At 42.2% G+C, this 13,956-nt stretch overlaps 1 protein-coding gene across 2 annotated transcripts; it reads left to right on the forward strand.

Moving 5' to 3' along the window:
• The first annotated feature begins 3,196 nt into the window (after positions 1-3,196).
• On the forward strand, positions 3,197-13,802 carry pgam5 (PGAM family member 5, mitochondrial serine/threonine protein phosphatase). Of its 2 annotated transcripts, none has more exons than XM_008119065.2 (6): positions 3,197-3,618; positions 7,545-7,723; positions 8,742-8,867; positions 11,384-11,472; positions 12,003-12,136; positions 12,667-13,802. In XM_008119065.2, the coding sequence occupies exons 1-6, from the start codon at positions 3,338-3,340 to the stop codon at positions 12,815-12,817; spliced, it is 960 nt and encodes a 319-aa protein (XP_008117272.2). In that variant the 5' UTR covers positions 3,197-3,337; the 3' UTR covers positions 12,818-13,802. The 2 variants fall into 2 exon arrangements, with proteins under 2 accessions (XP_008117272.2, XP_062814644.1); XM_062958574.1 differs by having other exon boundaries at positions 12,006-12,136.
• Positions 13,803-13,956: the final 154 nt, after the last annotated feature.

A 13,956-nucleotide genomic window follows, 5' to 3' on the forward strand; every position in this document is an offset into this window, starting at 1 on the left:
TGCCCAGGACAATACAATATAACCATATCATAATACAATTAAATAATACAATAAATAAAAATAAACAGTACAACATAAGATCAAAACATCAACACAATCACCATAAACAGCTTGCATTCTCGGATGAATCTCCTTTGGGGTGACACCTTCGGCTGTCAAGAATTCAGTGACTGCACGTTGCTTAAGTCGCATTGTGCAGGGTTCCATACTTTGCACTTTAACAACACAACCGTTCAATGCTAAGGCTTCTCCATGTGCTCAGGGTTCCGTACTTCGCACTTTAACAACACAACCGTTCAATGCTAAGGCTTCTCCGTCTGCGCAGGGTTCCATACTTCGCACTTTAACAACACAACCGTTCAATGCTAAGGCTTCTCCGTGTGTTCAAGGTTCCATACTTCGCTCTTTAACAACACAACCGTTCAATGCTAAGGCTTCTCCGTCTGCGCAGGGTTCCATACTTTGCTCTTTAACAACACAACCGTTCAATGCTAAGGCTTCTCAGTGTGTTCAGGGTTCCATACTTCGCTCTTTAACAACACAACCGTTCAATGCTAAGGCTTCTCCGTCTGCGCAGGGTTCCATACTTCGCTCTTTAACAACACAACCGTTCAATGCTAAGGCTTCTCAGTGTGTTCAGGGTTCCATACTTCGCTCTTTAACAACACAACCGTTCAATGCTAAGGCTTCTCCGTTTGCGCAGGGTTCCATACTTCGCTCTTTAACAACACAACCGTTCAATGCTAAGGCTTCTCAGTGTGTTCAGGGTTCCATACTTCGCTCTTTAACAACACAACCGTTCAATGCTAAGGCTTCTCCGTCTGCGCAGGGTTCCATACTTCGCTCTTTAACAACACAACCGTTCAATGCTAAGGCTTCTCAGTGTGTTCAGGGTTCCATACTTCGCTCTTTAACAACACAACCGTTCAATGCTAAGGCTTCTCCGTTTGCGCAGGGTTCCATACTTCGCTCTTTAACAACACAACCGTTCAATGCTAAGGCTTCTCAGTGTGTTCAGGGTTCCATACTTCGCTCTTTAACAACACAACCATTCAATGCTAAGTCTTCCTGCCAAATGGAACTGTAGAGGAGAGTCTACTGAACAAGACATACCAGGACTGCCATCTGTTGAGGAGTTACGAAGGTGGAGGCATTACTTTTCATTCAACCCTTGTATATCTATCTCCCAGCCTTTTGTCTACTATATCCCTTATATCACTCTTTAGACTACAGCTACTAAAAGTGGCAGTTTCTGGACTGGTTTGCATCCAATATAAGATGTATTAAGTTTCTCGCTATACACACTCGTCCAATTACGGGATGTAAAACATAACAACACTGAATGTACTTTGAACCAATAGGATAGTGGATCATAACTGATACCAATCAGAACAATGTCTTGTCGAAGGTTTTCATGGCTGGAATCACTGGGTTGTGTGAATTTTCTGAGCCCAGAGGTTGTGAGGTCTATTGGAAACTAAGCAAGTGGGGTTTATATCTCTGTGGAATAATGTCCAGGGCTGTAATACACATGTAGAAACTCTAGGTGTCACTATTGTGACAAAGAAAAATAATATTATTTATTTATTTATTTACTATTTTTATACAATATTTTAATTGGTTGTATACAGTGTGGTTTTATGTTTAAATTATCTCTCTGGTTTCTGTTTTAGAGGCATTTCACGTTGGCCTGTTTTGTTGGGAACCGTCCCGAGTCCCCATACAAATAAATAAAGTTTATTCATCCTGGTAGCCAGATTGTGTTCATTTCCATGGTCTTCCAGTATTAAAAAAAAATCCAAAAATCCAGGACAGTAAATAAAGAACAACACCCAGAAAACAAGGTACAGTAGAGTCTCACTTATCCAAGCCTCGCTTATCCAACGTTATGGATTATCCAACCAATTTTTGTAGTCAATGTTTTAAATACATCATGATATTTTGGTGCTAAATTCAATTACAGTAGAGTCTCACTTATCCAACATAAACGGGCCGACAGAATGTTGGATAAGCAAATATGTTGGATAATAAAGAGGGATTAAGGAAAAGCCTATTAAATATCAAATTAAGTTATGATTTTACAAATTAAGCACCAAAACATCATGTTATACAGCACATTTGACAGAAAAAGTAGTTCAATACACAGTAATGCTATGTAGTAACTACTGTATTTACGAATTTGGCACCAAAATATCACGATGTATTGAAAACATTGACTACAAAAATGCGTTGGATAATCCAGAACGTTGAATAAGTGAGTGTTGGAAAAGTGAGACTCTACTGTACTACATAGCATTACTGTCTATTGAACTACTTTTTCTGTCCAATTTGTTGTATCACATGCTGTTTTGATGCTTAATTTGTAAAATCATAACCTAATTTAATGTTTAATAGGCTTTCCCTTAATCTCTCCTTATTATCCAACATATTTGCTTATCCAACGTAAAGAAGCCGGCAGAACGTTGGATAAGCGAGACTTTACTGTCATTCCAGACAGAAAACAAATCAGGGCCAGCTAACACCTCCCCCCCAAAAAAAGATTCCCCCCAGGCAGGAAGCAACCAGGCTTTGAAGCTGCAAGGCCATTCAATGCCAATCAAGGGGATTACAGTAGAGTCTCACTTATCCAACATAAACAGGCCGGCAGAATGTTGGATAAGCGAATATGTTGGATAATAAGGAGAGATTAAGAAAAAGCCTATTAAACATCAAAATAAGTTATGATTTTACAAATTAAGCACCAAAACATGTTATACAACAAATTTGACAGAAAAAGTAGTTCATTACACATTAATGCTATGTAGTAATTACTGTATTTACGAATTTAGCACCAAAATATCACAATGCATTGAAAAACATTGACTACAAAAATCTGTTGGATAATCCAGAACGTTGGATAAGTGAGTGTTGGATAAGTGAAACTCTACTGTAATTGCAACATACAGACAAAGAGTTCTTTCTCCCACCCTGGAGATATATAAACCCCACTTGCCTAGTTTCCATAGATGTGGGAATGGATGCCTGCCATAGATGTGGGTGAAACGTCAGGAGAGAATGCTTCTGGAACTTGGCCAGACAGCGGGGAAAATGCACGACAACCCATGAAAGCCTTTGACAACTTCCTTCCAGGGTTTGAGGAGCCCCGCCTTCTCCTTCGCCTAGGCCCCGCCCCTTCCCCTCCTAGGCTCCGCCCCCTCCGCGCGTCAGAAGACTCTTGTCCCTCGGCGCGCTCCATCCGAGGCGGGAGTTGCTTGCTCGCTTGCCGCCGGCTGTGCGCGGAGAGCCGGGCCGGGCCGCTGAGGGGGTGTGACGCCTCGGCCTTCCCTCCGCTTCTTCCATGGCCTTCCGACGGGTCGTGGCGGTCACAGCCGCCGCCGCGTGCGGCTTGGCGGGCGGCTCGGTGCTCTTCTCGGCGGTGCCGGTGGCCAAACAGCAAGTGGACAAGGCCGGCGGGGGCGAGAACCGTTTCGCGGAGCCGGCGCTCTCCTCCTCGTCGGGCCCGCCGCCTCCGGGCCTGCTGCTCCTGCCTTCGCCGGCCGCCTCCCTCTCCGCCGCCCCCGCGCCCGCCTGGCTCGAGAAAACCAACGGCTGCGGCTTCTGGGACAGCAACTGGGACAGGTGAGGCGGGGACTCGCTTTCCCAGAATGCTCAGCCCTTGGCCCGGGCAGAGGAGGCTCCTGGGAGTTGGAGTCCGGGACCCCTGAGGAGATAATTGCCTCAGGCAGTGGCCCTCGTTCTAGAGCAGCCATGGGCCAACTTGGGCCCTCCAGGTGTTTTGGACTTTAACTCCCACAATTCCTAACAGCCGATAGGCTGTTAGGAATTGTGGGAGTTGAAGTCCAAAACACCTGGAGGGCCCAAGTTGGCCCATGCCTGTCCTAGTTACCCAGTTAGGTAGTATACCCAGCACAGGCTTCACCTATCATAGAATCCTAGAGTTGGAATAGACCCCATGGGCCATCCAATCCAACCTCCCTGCCATGTAGGAAAAACACCATCAAAACACCCCCAACAGATGGCCATCCAGCCTCTGTTTAAACGCTTCCAAGGAAGGAGAGAGATAGAATCCTAGAGTTGGAATAGACCCCATGGGCCATCCAATCCAACCTCCCTGCCATGTAGGAAAAACACCATCAAAACACCCCCAACAGATGGCCATCCAGCCTCTGTTTAAACGTCTTCAAGGAAGGAGAGAGATGGAATCCTAGAGTTGGAATAGACTCCTTGGGCCGTCCAGTCCAACCCCCTGTCATGTAGGAAAAACACCATCAAAACACCCCCGACAGATGGCCATCCAGCCTCTGTTGAATCGCCTCCAAGGAAGGAGAGAGAGATAGAAGCTTAGAGTTGGAATAGACCACATGGGCCGTCCAGTCCAACCCCCTGTCATGTAGGAAAACACCATCAAAAAACCCCTGACAGATGGCCATCCAGCCTCTGTTTGAAGGCCTCCAAAGAAGGAGAGAGAGATAGAATCCTAGAGTTGGAAGAGACCACATCCAGTCCAACCTCCTGCCATAATAATAATAATAATACTACTACTACTACTAATAATAATAATATAAAACTTAATTTATACCCCGCCACCATCTCCCCATGGGGACTCGGGGCGGCTCACATGGGGCAAGGCCTGACTAGCATAATTTACAAAAACAACAGCATAAATACATTGCACAATACACAAAAAATAAAACACAGTAAGACAATAAAACAGGAGTTAATGCAGGAAAAGCACCATGAAAGCAGCCCCGACAGATGGCCATCCCACCTCTGTTTAAACGCCTCCAAAGAAGGAGAGAGATAGAACCATAGAATCACGGCTCTCATGTCTCATAGAGTTGGAAGGGACCCACTGGGCCATCTAGTCCAACCCCCTGCCATGCAGGAAAAGCACAATCAAAGCACCCCTGACAGATGGACATCCAGCCTCTATTTAAAAGCCTCCAAAGGAGCTTCCACCACACTGTTGAACAGTTCTTCCTACAGTCAGGAAGTTCTTCCCAATGTTCAGGCGAAATCTCTTTTCCTGTCATTTGAACCCATTGCTCCTAGTCCTAGTTTTAAGGGCCGTAGAAAACAAGTCTTCTCCCTCTTCCTTATGACACCCTTTCACATATTTATACCCCGGGGGGACTCAAAGCGGTTTACAACATAATAATGGCAAAATTCAGTGCCGAACATCCATGTAAAAACCAAATTATATATCTGAACAATAACGTATAACTATGCATTAAAATAAGACAGCCATTAAAACGTAAGATATAAACTACATTTAGACATTAAAATATATAATTAAAACACCTAGTGCAAACATTAAAATCTGTTTGAATGAGAAAGAAAAACCTTGTCTAAACATGTGCTTTTATTGCTGCAATTCTGCCCAACAGGCATACATTTATCTTTCCCAGTCTGTCTTAAAAATTTCCAGACTTTTTTTCTCATTGTTTTGAAATAATAAATTATTGCTTTTCATGATTGTAACTCCCAAATATTTAGTCCATTTTTAAAAAATCCAAAAACCTTAACTTTTCTCCCAAAGAGTTTTCATCGAATCCAGTGGGTTTTGTACCAGAGCTGTTTATAAGGCCCATCAAAGCTTTTAAAACTCTGTCAGCTCTTCTCAACTTCATCAGTGTTTCTTTTCATTTTAATTCTATAACCTTAATTCTATCATATATCTTTTCTAAATCTCATTGTGAGATTCCGAACTGCCACTGTTATCTCTTTGAGCTATTTTTCAGCAGATTCTTTAAAATGGTTTATTTGTCCTGTAATCTCTAACTTGAAGAAGTCCAGATATTGCTCTAAACCCCATTTCTTTCCAGTACATGTTTATTCAAATCTGAAATGTGGTTCGACACCTTGGATATTGAATTTCAATGACCAGATTCCTCTAGTCTGCCTCTCGACATTTTTCTAGTGGCTATATTTATGGTGTCATATAAATCACTTACTAAATCCTGGCATCAGAGACAATATATTTCTGAAATAGGATTTCCAGATGGACCTTTAAATTGTTTGGATCTTGGAGACAACAAATCTAGTTCTTATTTCTAGTCCAAATAGTCCAAATAATTTTTCCATTTCTGTGCTATTAATCTCTCCTGCACTTAGTTTCACTTTCAAGTACTTAGTGAAGACAGCATTTTGAATATTTCCGTTGCAAACTGTTTGCACTTGCTCAAGCGTAATGAATCCCCAACCAGCATGAGTTTTCTCCATCCCTGTTCAATCTAGACTGTTAAAAACCCTTAGATAATAATGGAACTCTTTGCTTAGAGAAGCTTCTGTCTGACTGATTTTAATTCATCTTTGTGATCCTTCAGCTTTGTAGTGGAATGTTGTAGTTCCCAGGGTGCGTTTTCTACCAGACATCAATCCAGCCTATTCTTGGGGGTTGCATCCTTCCATATTGTTATGCACTTCATGATAATAATAAATCCTGGAAGAGGCACACAAATTATACAGTACTACTAATAGTTGGCCATCTTGGCCAGAGTCCATATTGAGATATTTTTTTTTCTGATGAGGCATGATAAACATTCATTAAATAATCATCTTGAAAAGCTGCTAGAGTATATTTCATCTCAGCATCTGTTACCCAGCTTCGTTTTTTTCTTGGTTTATTTAAATTGTGATTTATGTTTTTTAGAATGTAAAACATCAGACCAGCATCTTCCAGCAATAAAGTGCTCAGAGTCATGCGTAATAATGTACTTCTGGCCACTGATACCCCATGGATGTTAGTTCACACTTTCTCTTACTGAAGTGCATTAAGCTTTGGTTTTTATGTAATTCCCTGCCGGATTAATAATGCTAAATCTGAACAAAATTCCTACTGGGGTTTAATTTCATAATGGATTGAACCAACTGTAGTTGCGTGGCTTAAATGAATTAACTGAAGAGGCTTATTACAGGCCTGTCGTGTAGTGACATCGGGTCAAACTTGATTGTTCCCCTCCATGAAAATTGGGCTTTGTTTGCTTTGCCACCCTTGCCCATAATATATTTCAATATTTTTAATAAAAATTGAAAACAGTCTGAAATTGAGTGCCAAGGATTTGTTTCCACTGTCATCGAAAGCGGAGATAGCATTAGAAAATGAGTCAGACATGTCTAAACAAATAAGCCAATGTTCTAAATGGATTATAGTGCTACATAATTTAGTCTGGACCTTCTTTTGCAACGGGATTGTTACATTAATGGAACAGTGAAGATTTATTGGCCAGTAAATGTAGACATATGAGTACATTTGGAAAGCTTCAGATTTCCATGGGCCTAAATCCAGATTCTCAAGCTTCTTATTTTTAACTGTGCCACTATCCCTCGCTTCCTCAACACACTACCAGTTTTGATGTATCGGGTCATTCCTTTCACATTAGGAAAGTAGACCGCATTGAGAAACTGTTTATTTGAAGGATGTCAGAATTTGGTGTTACATTTCTCTTGCTAATCCATCCACAGAATGTTTGGTACCAAAGACAACGGTCTGATCACCTTGCCATATCTTTATTTCAAAGATACATTTTAAACATTGCTTTCAGACGAGAACCCTTGGCCCTGATGAACCTAAAGAAGAAAAACCAAGAGACTGGAGAAGAGGAGGTCTCTGCTCGCTTGTCCCACTACAAAGCGAAAGCCACCAGACACATATTCCTCATACGCCACTCTCAGTACAATACAGATGGGCAAAATGATAAAGATCGGATCCTGACACAGTTGGGTACGTATGATTGGCACTTTGCTGGAAGGATAATGGGAGAGACTGACTTGTGTTGTTGTTGCTTTTTTAATTGCATAGCCAGTTTCACTCTATAACCCATGGAGACATTTTATAGTGTAGGTTCTATCGAGCTATTTGTCTGATAACTTTTCATTGAAGTAATCTCCAAGATGGCTTGCATCTGGTTAAAAATACGGGGAAACTATTCTGTTGTCCCTTAGTCTTCAAACTAATTGCAGAGCCCAGTGTCCTTCCTAATAAAATGCTGCCGTGGTCTATTTAGTCTGTACTGAGGCATAAAAACATGATAGTAGGTTTACTGTGTGAATAATTACTAGCCTAAAAGTCTCTTCCTGCCCCCAGTGCCAGCAGTTAAGTATTACAGGGCCATCACTTCTGCAAGCAGACTTTCTGTATGAAGTCTGTATTTTTGTATATAGTCCTGAAGGAAAATTATGTTTTGTTTATCCAGAGATGCAGTCTTATCTCCCCAAGTTCTCAACCCTTCAGTTCTCATCCCATACGTTCCTCAACCTGATGCTTCCAGATGTGATAGATTACAACTTCCATCAGTCCTAAGCAATATGGCTAATAGGAGTGAATGATGGGAGATGTAGTACAAAATATTGGGAGCATCTCAGATTGGGGATGGTTGCTGTATTGCAACTGTGAGCCTGTAAGCCAGTCCAAGCAAGAGAAACTTAAATAATCGTGTACTGTTTCCTTGTATACCACTTACTGTTCAGTGTTCTTATTTCAGTTAAGTGCCATGTACTTTGATGTCTCTAGGACAATAATTACAAAAAAAAGGAGACCGATGTAAGCGTTATTTTAAGCTAAGATTGCAAGCATAAATTATGGCAGAGGCAGCAATTTCCTACCTGGAAACATTGGCTATTTTCTTTGAATGTACCAAGGACACATTGTTCAAATACTGAATGTTTTGCCGTACATGTTGGAAACCGCCCTAAGTCCCTTTGTGGAGATTAAATATTATTATTATTTGCTCCTTTTTTAGGCCGTGAGCAGGCTGAGTTTACGGGGCAAAGGCTTGCCAGCTTGGGACTGAAATTTGATAAAATTGTACATTCTTCTATGACCAGAGCAACTGAGACCACCAACATCATCAGTAAACATCTTCCTGGTGAGTGGATTCTTTTTATATATTTTTTTTAATTGAAATTTAACCCAACTGCATTAAAATTTGGGGAATGGGGATGGGGTAGTGAGTTGATTCTTGAAGTGAATTTTCACCTCCATGTATGTCCAATATGTACATTTATAGACACAAGTGTTGACTCATCTGACTACTGTTTAGAGCAGTGGTTCAAAACCAGATGTTTTGGCCTTCCAACTCCCAGAAATCCTAACAGTTAGTAAGCTGGCTGGGATTTCTGGGAGTTGTAGGCCAAAACACATGGAGACCACAGGTTGAGAACCATTGATTTAGAGCATTTCACCCACTGGTTTTAGATATTGTTTGAGAGGATTGTTTGGTATGGAGACAGCCTTGGTGGTAGATCACCTTCAGCATGGGTGCAACTTGCAGGACTTTGGTATGTAAGATAGTTAATATATTCTTTGAAGTTGCAAAACTCTGTTTACCAGAAGCAAAACACCATAGGATCTCACATCTTGGAATGCATTGCACCACATGGTAAATAAACCTACCTTAGCCCCAGACATATGATACACATTTCTTTTACTTTGCACATTCTTGTGCAAAGGACATGGGTCACATGTTATTTTTCATTTCTCTTGAGACAAAGACCAAACTTCAGCCCTCTGAAATCAGTCTAACCCTGCACTTTGAAACTATGTGAAATAGTCCTTGAACACAAGTAACTGATAATGGTGTCTAGAAGGCAAACAAGGATCAGTGTGAAAAACCCTTTGTGTTAAGGCTTTCAGATCCTTCTGTATTGCCACCCTTGGGGAAGGGAGATAATATCACCATCATGTATAGTCACGGCAATATTAATACATCATCACAGTTGCAACCATGTGCTTGTACAATGTGGAATTAGAAGAGTAGGGTGTCCTTCTTCTGCAGTATTTCTGGACTTATAAAGGTTAGCTATTAATGATAGAAAGGCAGAATAGGACCAAAATGGAAGAGAGAAACCAATAGCAGAAATGTAGTAGACACAGGGATTGCAACTGGAGATGGAAACTTGAGTACTAAAACTTGCAGGAAGGCAGAAATGATCTTTAGGAGAGAGGAAAGGGGCTAAGGTGGGCTTTTTTAAGGTCAGGAAAGAATTCTACTGGGTGTTCCAACAACAACAATTATATGTTGTCAAAGGCTTTCATGGCCAGAATCACAGGGTTGCTGTGAGTTTTCCGGGCTGTATGGCCATGTTCCAGAAGCAAACGTCAAGAGAGAATGCTTCTTGAATGTGGCCATACATCCCGGAAAACTCACAGCAATCAAATAATGATACATTTATTACCTGCCATTCCTTGCGGCTCAATGGACCTGATTTGAACCATACAGTTATTTATGATTAATGATCTCTTTGCCACTTAAGAGTGGGGCATTGTTTCAGGCGATTACTGCTAGATGCCTTTCCCAGTGCACAAACAGCCCCCTAGTCATTCGTAAGATGGTTACCCTTCAACATAAGGACTAATGTGATAGTCTCCATTTACGGAGTTATTTTTTAAATTCGTTTCTGGCTCAAAATGGTTAGTAAAACTTGGTAACTCAATAACTCATTCAACTGTATCTAAATTTTTGGTGTCATTATACCATGTTGCCATCGTGAAATAGACTTGTTTTGAAACTGAATCAATAATTTTGTAACACTATTTAAACTTTTCTGACGTCTTAAATAGAGTGAAGATGAAGTGAGTAGGAATGAGGTTGTAGTCTTCGTTACTTTGGGTTTCAGAAATGTGGATCTTAGCATGATATATGGATGTCTTGGGAGCCCCGGTGGCGAAGTGTGTTAAAGCACTGAGCTGCTGAACTTGCAGAACGAAAGGTCCTAGATTCAAATCCTGGGAGCGGAATGAGCGCCCGCTGTTAGCTCCAGCTTCTGCCAAGCTAGCAGTTCGAAAACATGCCAATGTGAGTAGATCAATAGGTACCGCTTCAGGGAAGGTAACGGCACTCCATGCAGTCATGCTGGCCACATGACCTTGGAGGTGTCTACGGACAACGCCGGCTCTTCGGCTTAGAAATTGAGATGAGCACCAACCTCCAGAGTCAGACATGACTGGACTTAACGTCTTATGGATGTCTTGCCTTCTCTTGGAAGCCTGCGAAGCCATGTAGAGTCGTTTGGAACGGAGGTGCTTGAAATTCCCATAAATAAACATTGTTTTTATTCAATTGTAAGATGGCATCAGTTGTAAGATGCACTCTAATTTCAACACCACCACCACTACCAACAAAAATATAGAAGATACAGCTGCGATTCTAAGACGCACCCTATTTTTAGAGATGTTTATATAGGGGATGAAATGGTCTCAGAATTGAAGAAATACAGTATCTGCTTTTGCCTTTTTAAAATATTCTTCCTGGAGTGAAGCATCTGTATATCTGTAGGGATGGTACTTGAAGAGACTGGGGGAAAAACACATCCCAGTGTCACACACAGGACTCTTACCAGGAGACGAGGCTTTTAACATTGATCATTTTTCCTTTCTCTGCAGGGGTGACAAAATCAAGCACAGATTTGCTGCGTGAAGGAGCACCAATTGAACCAAATCCTCCCAGCTCTCACTGGAAACCCGAAGCCGTGGTAACGTTTGGCGCGCGCCATTGCCTTCATGCTGTGATGTTTGGGTTTGCTTAGAACAAGTTGAATGAGTTTCCCCAGGGGACCTTTTTGTATCCTGAGCCAGCCAAAGTGTGTCCCTTGTCACCTAAATTTCCCTGCCTCTCAGTTTGGTCTGCTTGACAGCACAAAGCGCGGCCATTTGGCCCAGACTTTCAATGAATCAGAGCTCTACTAATGGGAGATTGTGCTACCTGAAAGGCACGGCTTTTAAACCGCTTGGGCTTTTTAAAGGCAAGTTTTTGGACTGGGTTCAGAGAGTGTCCCCTCTCCATGGTCAGTGCCTGTTGATAGATGGATCATCTGACAGTTAAAGCTCCCAAAGAACCTTATGTAAGGCACATTGCGGTAATCCGGAGAGGTTACGGATGTATGAATGTCGGTGAACTTCAGGTCTCGATCAGAAAGGACAATTGCCTTGGATTCTAAAGTGCAAATAAAAATCCTGAGCTGGTTTTTAATATCTATGCCAATAACCAATTATCTGTTTTTAGCAGTATTACGAAGACGGGGCCCGCATTGAAGCTGCATTCCGAAACTACATCCACCGGGCCGACGTAAAGCAGGAAGAGGATAGTTATGAAATCTTTGTTTGTCATGCCAATGTCATCCGTTACATAGTTTGCAGGTAATTTGTGGAGCTGTGGTTAATTTGGAAGGAACGGTTTGGAAAGTGTCTTTCAAATTGGCTTGAGCACATTCTACTCAGGGACCAGGTGTGTTTCGCAGATCCGGAGGCATTTGGGGAAGACGGGTGTCTAATAGTATGAGCAGCTGCTTGCCTACCATATGATTGCCGGATTAATGTGGAAGCTTTTGCTCTAATCCTCATTTTTTTGCGCAGGGGATTTAGAAATGAACAGATTTTCCATGCTAAATATACTGTGAATTTTAAAATGGGAAAATAAGACTTCTATTTCCCAATCTACTGCTCTGTTTGCAGTACTTTCAAATCCTTTAGGAAAGTGACTAATTTTGGTAACCATTGTAATGCTTAATCATTGCTAGGGTGAACCCTAATTGCAGTGGTGTCGAAACTTGGGGCCACCCCTCCTAATTTAGTGTCATCTGCAAACTTGATCGGCACACCCTCTGTGCCTTCATCCGAGTCATGGATAAAGAGGTTGAACCACACTGGGACCTTTTTTTCTTTTGTAGAGCATTGCAGTTCCCTCCAGAAGGCTGGCTTCGGATCTCCCTCAACAACGGCAGCATCACCCACTTGGTGATCCGTCCGAGTGGCCGAGTGGCGCTTCGGATGCTTGGGGACACAGGGTTTATGCCTCCAGAGAAAATCACGCGCAACTAAGGGAGCCTTTCTGGAGCGCTCTGTGTCAGTACAACTGTGGTATAGGCTTCTGGCTCGGTGGGATATGGGGTTTCCCAATGCTAATCAACCAATGCCTACTCCCCCCACATCCCTGCTTTATTTGTATGTAAACAGGAAGGTTTTTCAGCCAAGGGGGGGGGCCCTTTTGCAATGTAACTTTGAACTTGCCTGATTTGCAGCAATAGTTAATGGAAGGAAGATCCTATTGAGACAGTCTTACCTATTGAACTTTTTTGGCTGTAATAGGAAAACAGCTGTGGCTTCTAAACAAAGTCTATTCCTGTGTGTAGAGGGCCTCCCCCCCTTCTGTAGGAAGAAGATAAAACTTGCAGGCTCAGAAAACATTTATCAGAAATACAAACATTTTGATACCCAGATATTAAGGCTGTATTGTGGGCAGGAAGTATTTCACCCTCTAGATATTAGACTACACACTCCATCAGCCACAGCCAGCCTAAATAAATGAAAAGGAATGCTGGGGATTGCAATCCAGTGCCGTCTGGAACAGGGTCAGCAACTGCACTGCAAATGCCATTCAAGTGTCGAGAAGTTAAACCTTAGGCTGTGATCTAACTATACCAAGAGGCTGGGACCCTCCTGATGCAAGCCAAAAATAGTTGTTTCCAAGCTGAAGAGAGATTCTTCCTGGACATAGAAGTTCCTTCTCACTAATCTAAGACCAACTTGATCACTCCAGTATCTTTGCAACGATGAACTGTTAGAACCACCTAGTCCTTTTTCTCACCCTCTTCCTGGGAGAAGAAACCTCTGGGGATGCTTAGGTGCTAATTGTAATGAATTTAGAAGTGGGGCTTCCATGACCATAAGATCCTTCCGTCCTCAAGGGAAATGGTGGTGGTCTTTTTAAATCAATACGCAAAAGAAGTTATGACAAAATGTCGGGAGAAATAAATGTTTTGACTTTCACAAAGCTTCCTTGATATTAAACTTCCTGGAAAGGCTATGTTTACTCTGTCCCCTGTACGTGTCTGCTAAGCAGCGTTTTGCTTAAATCACTCATCATGCCATTTGGGGAAATGTGGCTACAATGCTTCATACATTTTGAGTGCTATATGTGCATTGGTCACGAGACAGCAAAACAACCCCCCCCCCCCCCC

Source organism: Anolis carolinensis, chromosome X (assembly GCF_035594765.1).
Source record: "Anolis carolinensis isolate JA03-04 chromosome X, rAnoCar3.1.pri, whole genome shotgun sequence".
Classification (NCBI taxonomy): Eukaryota; Metazoa; Chordata; class Lepidosauria; order Squamata; family Dactyloidae; genus Anolis; species Anolis carolinensis.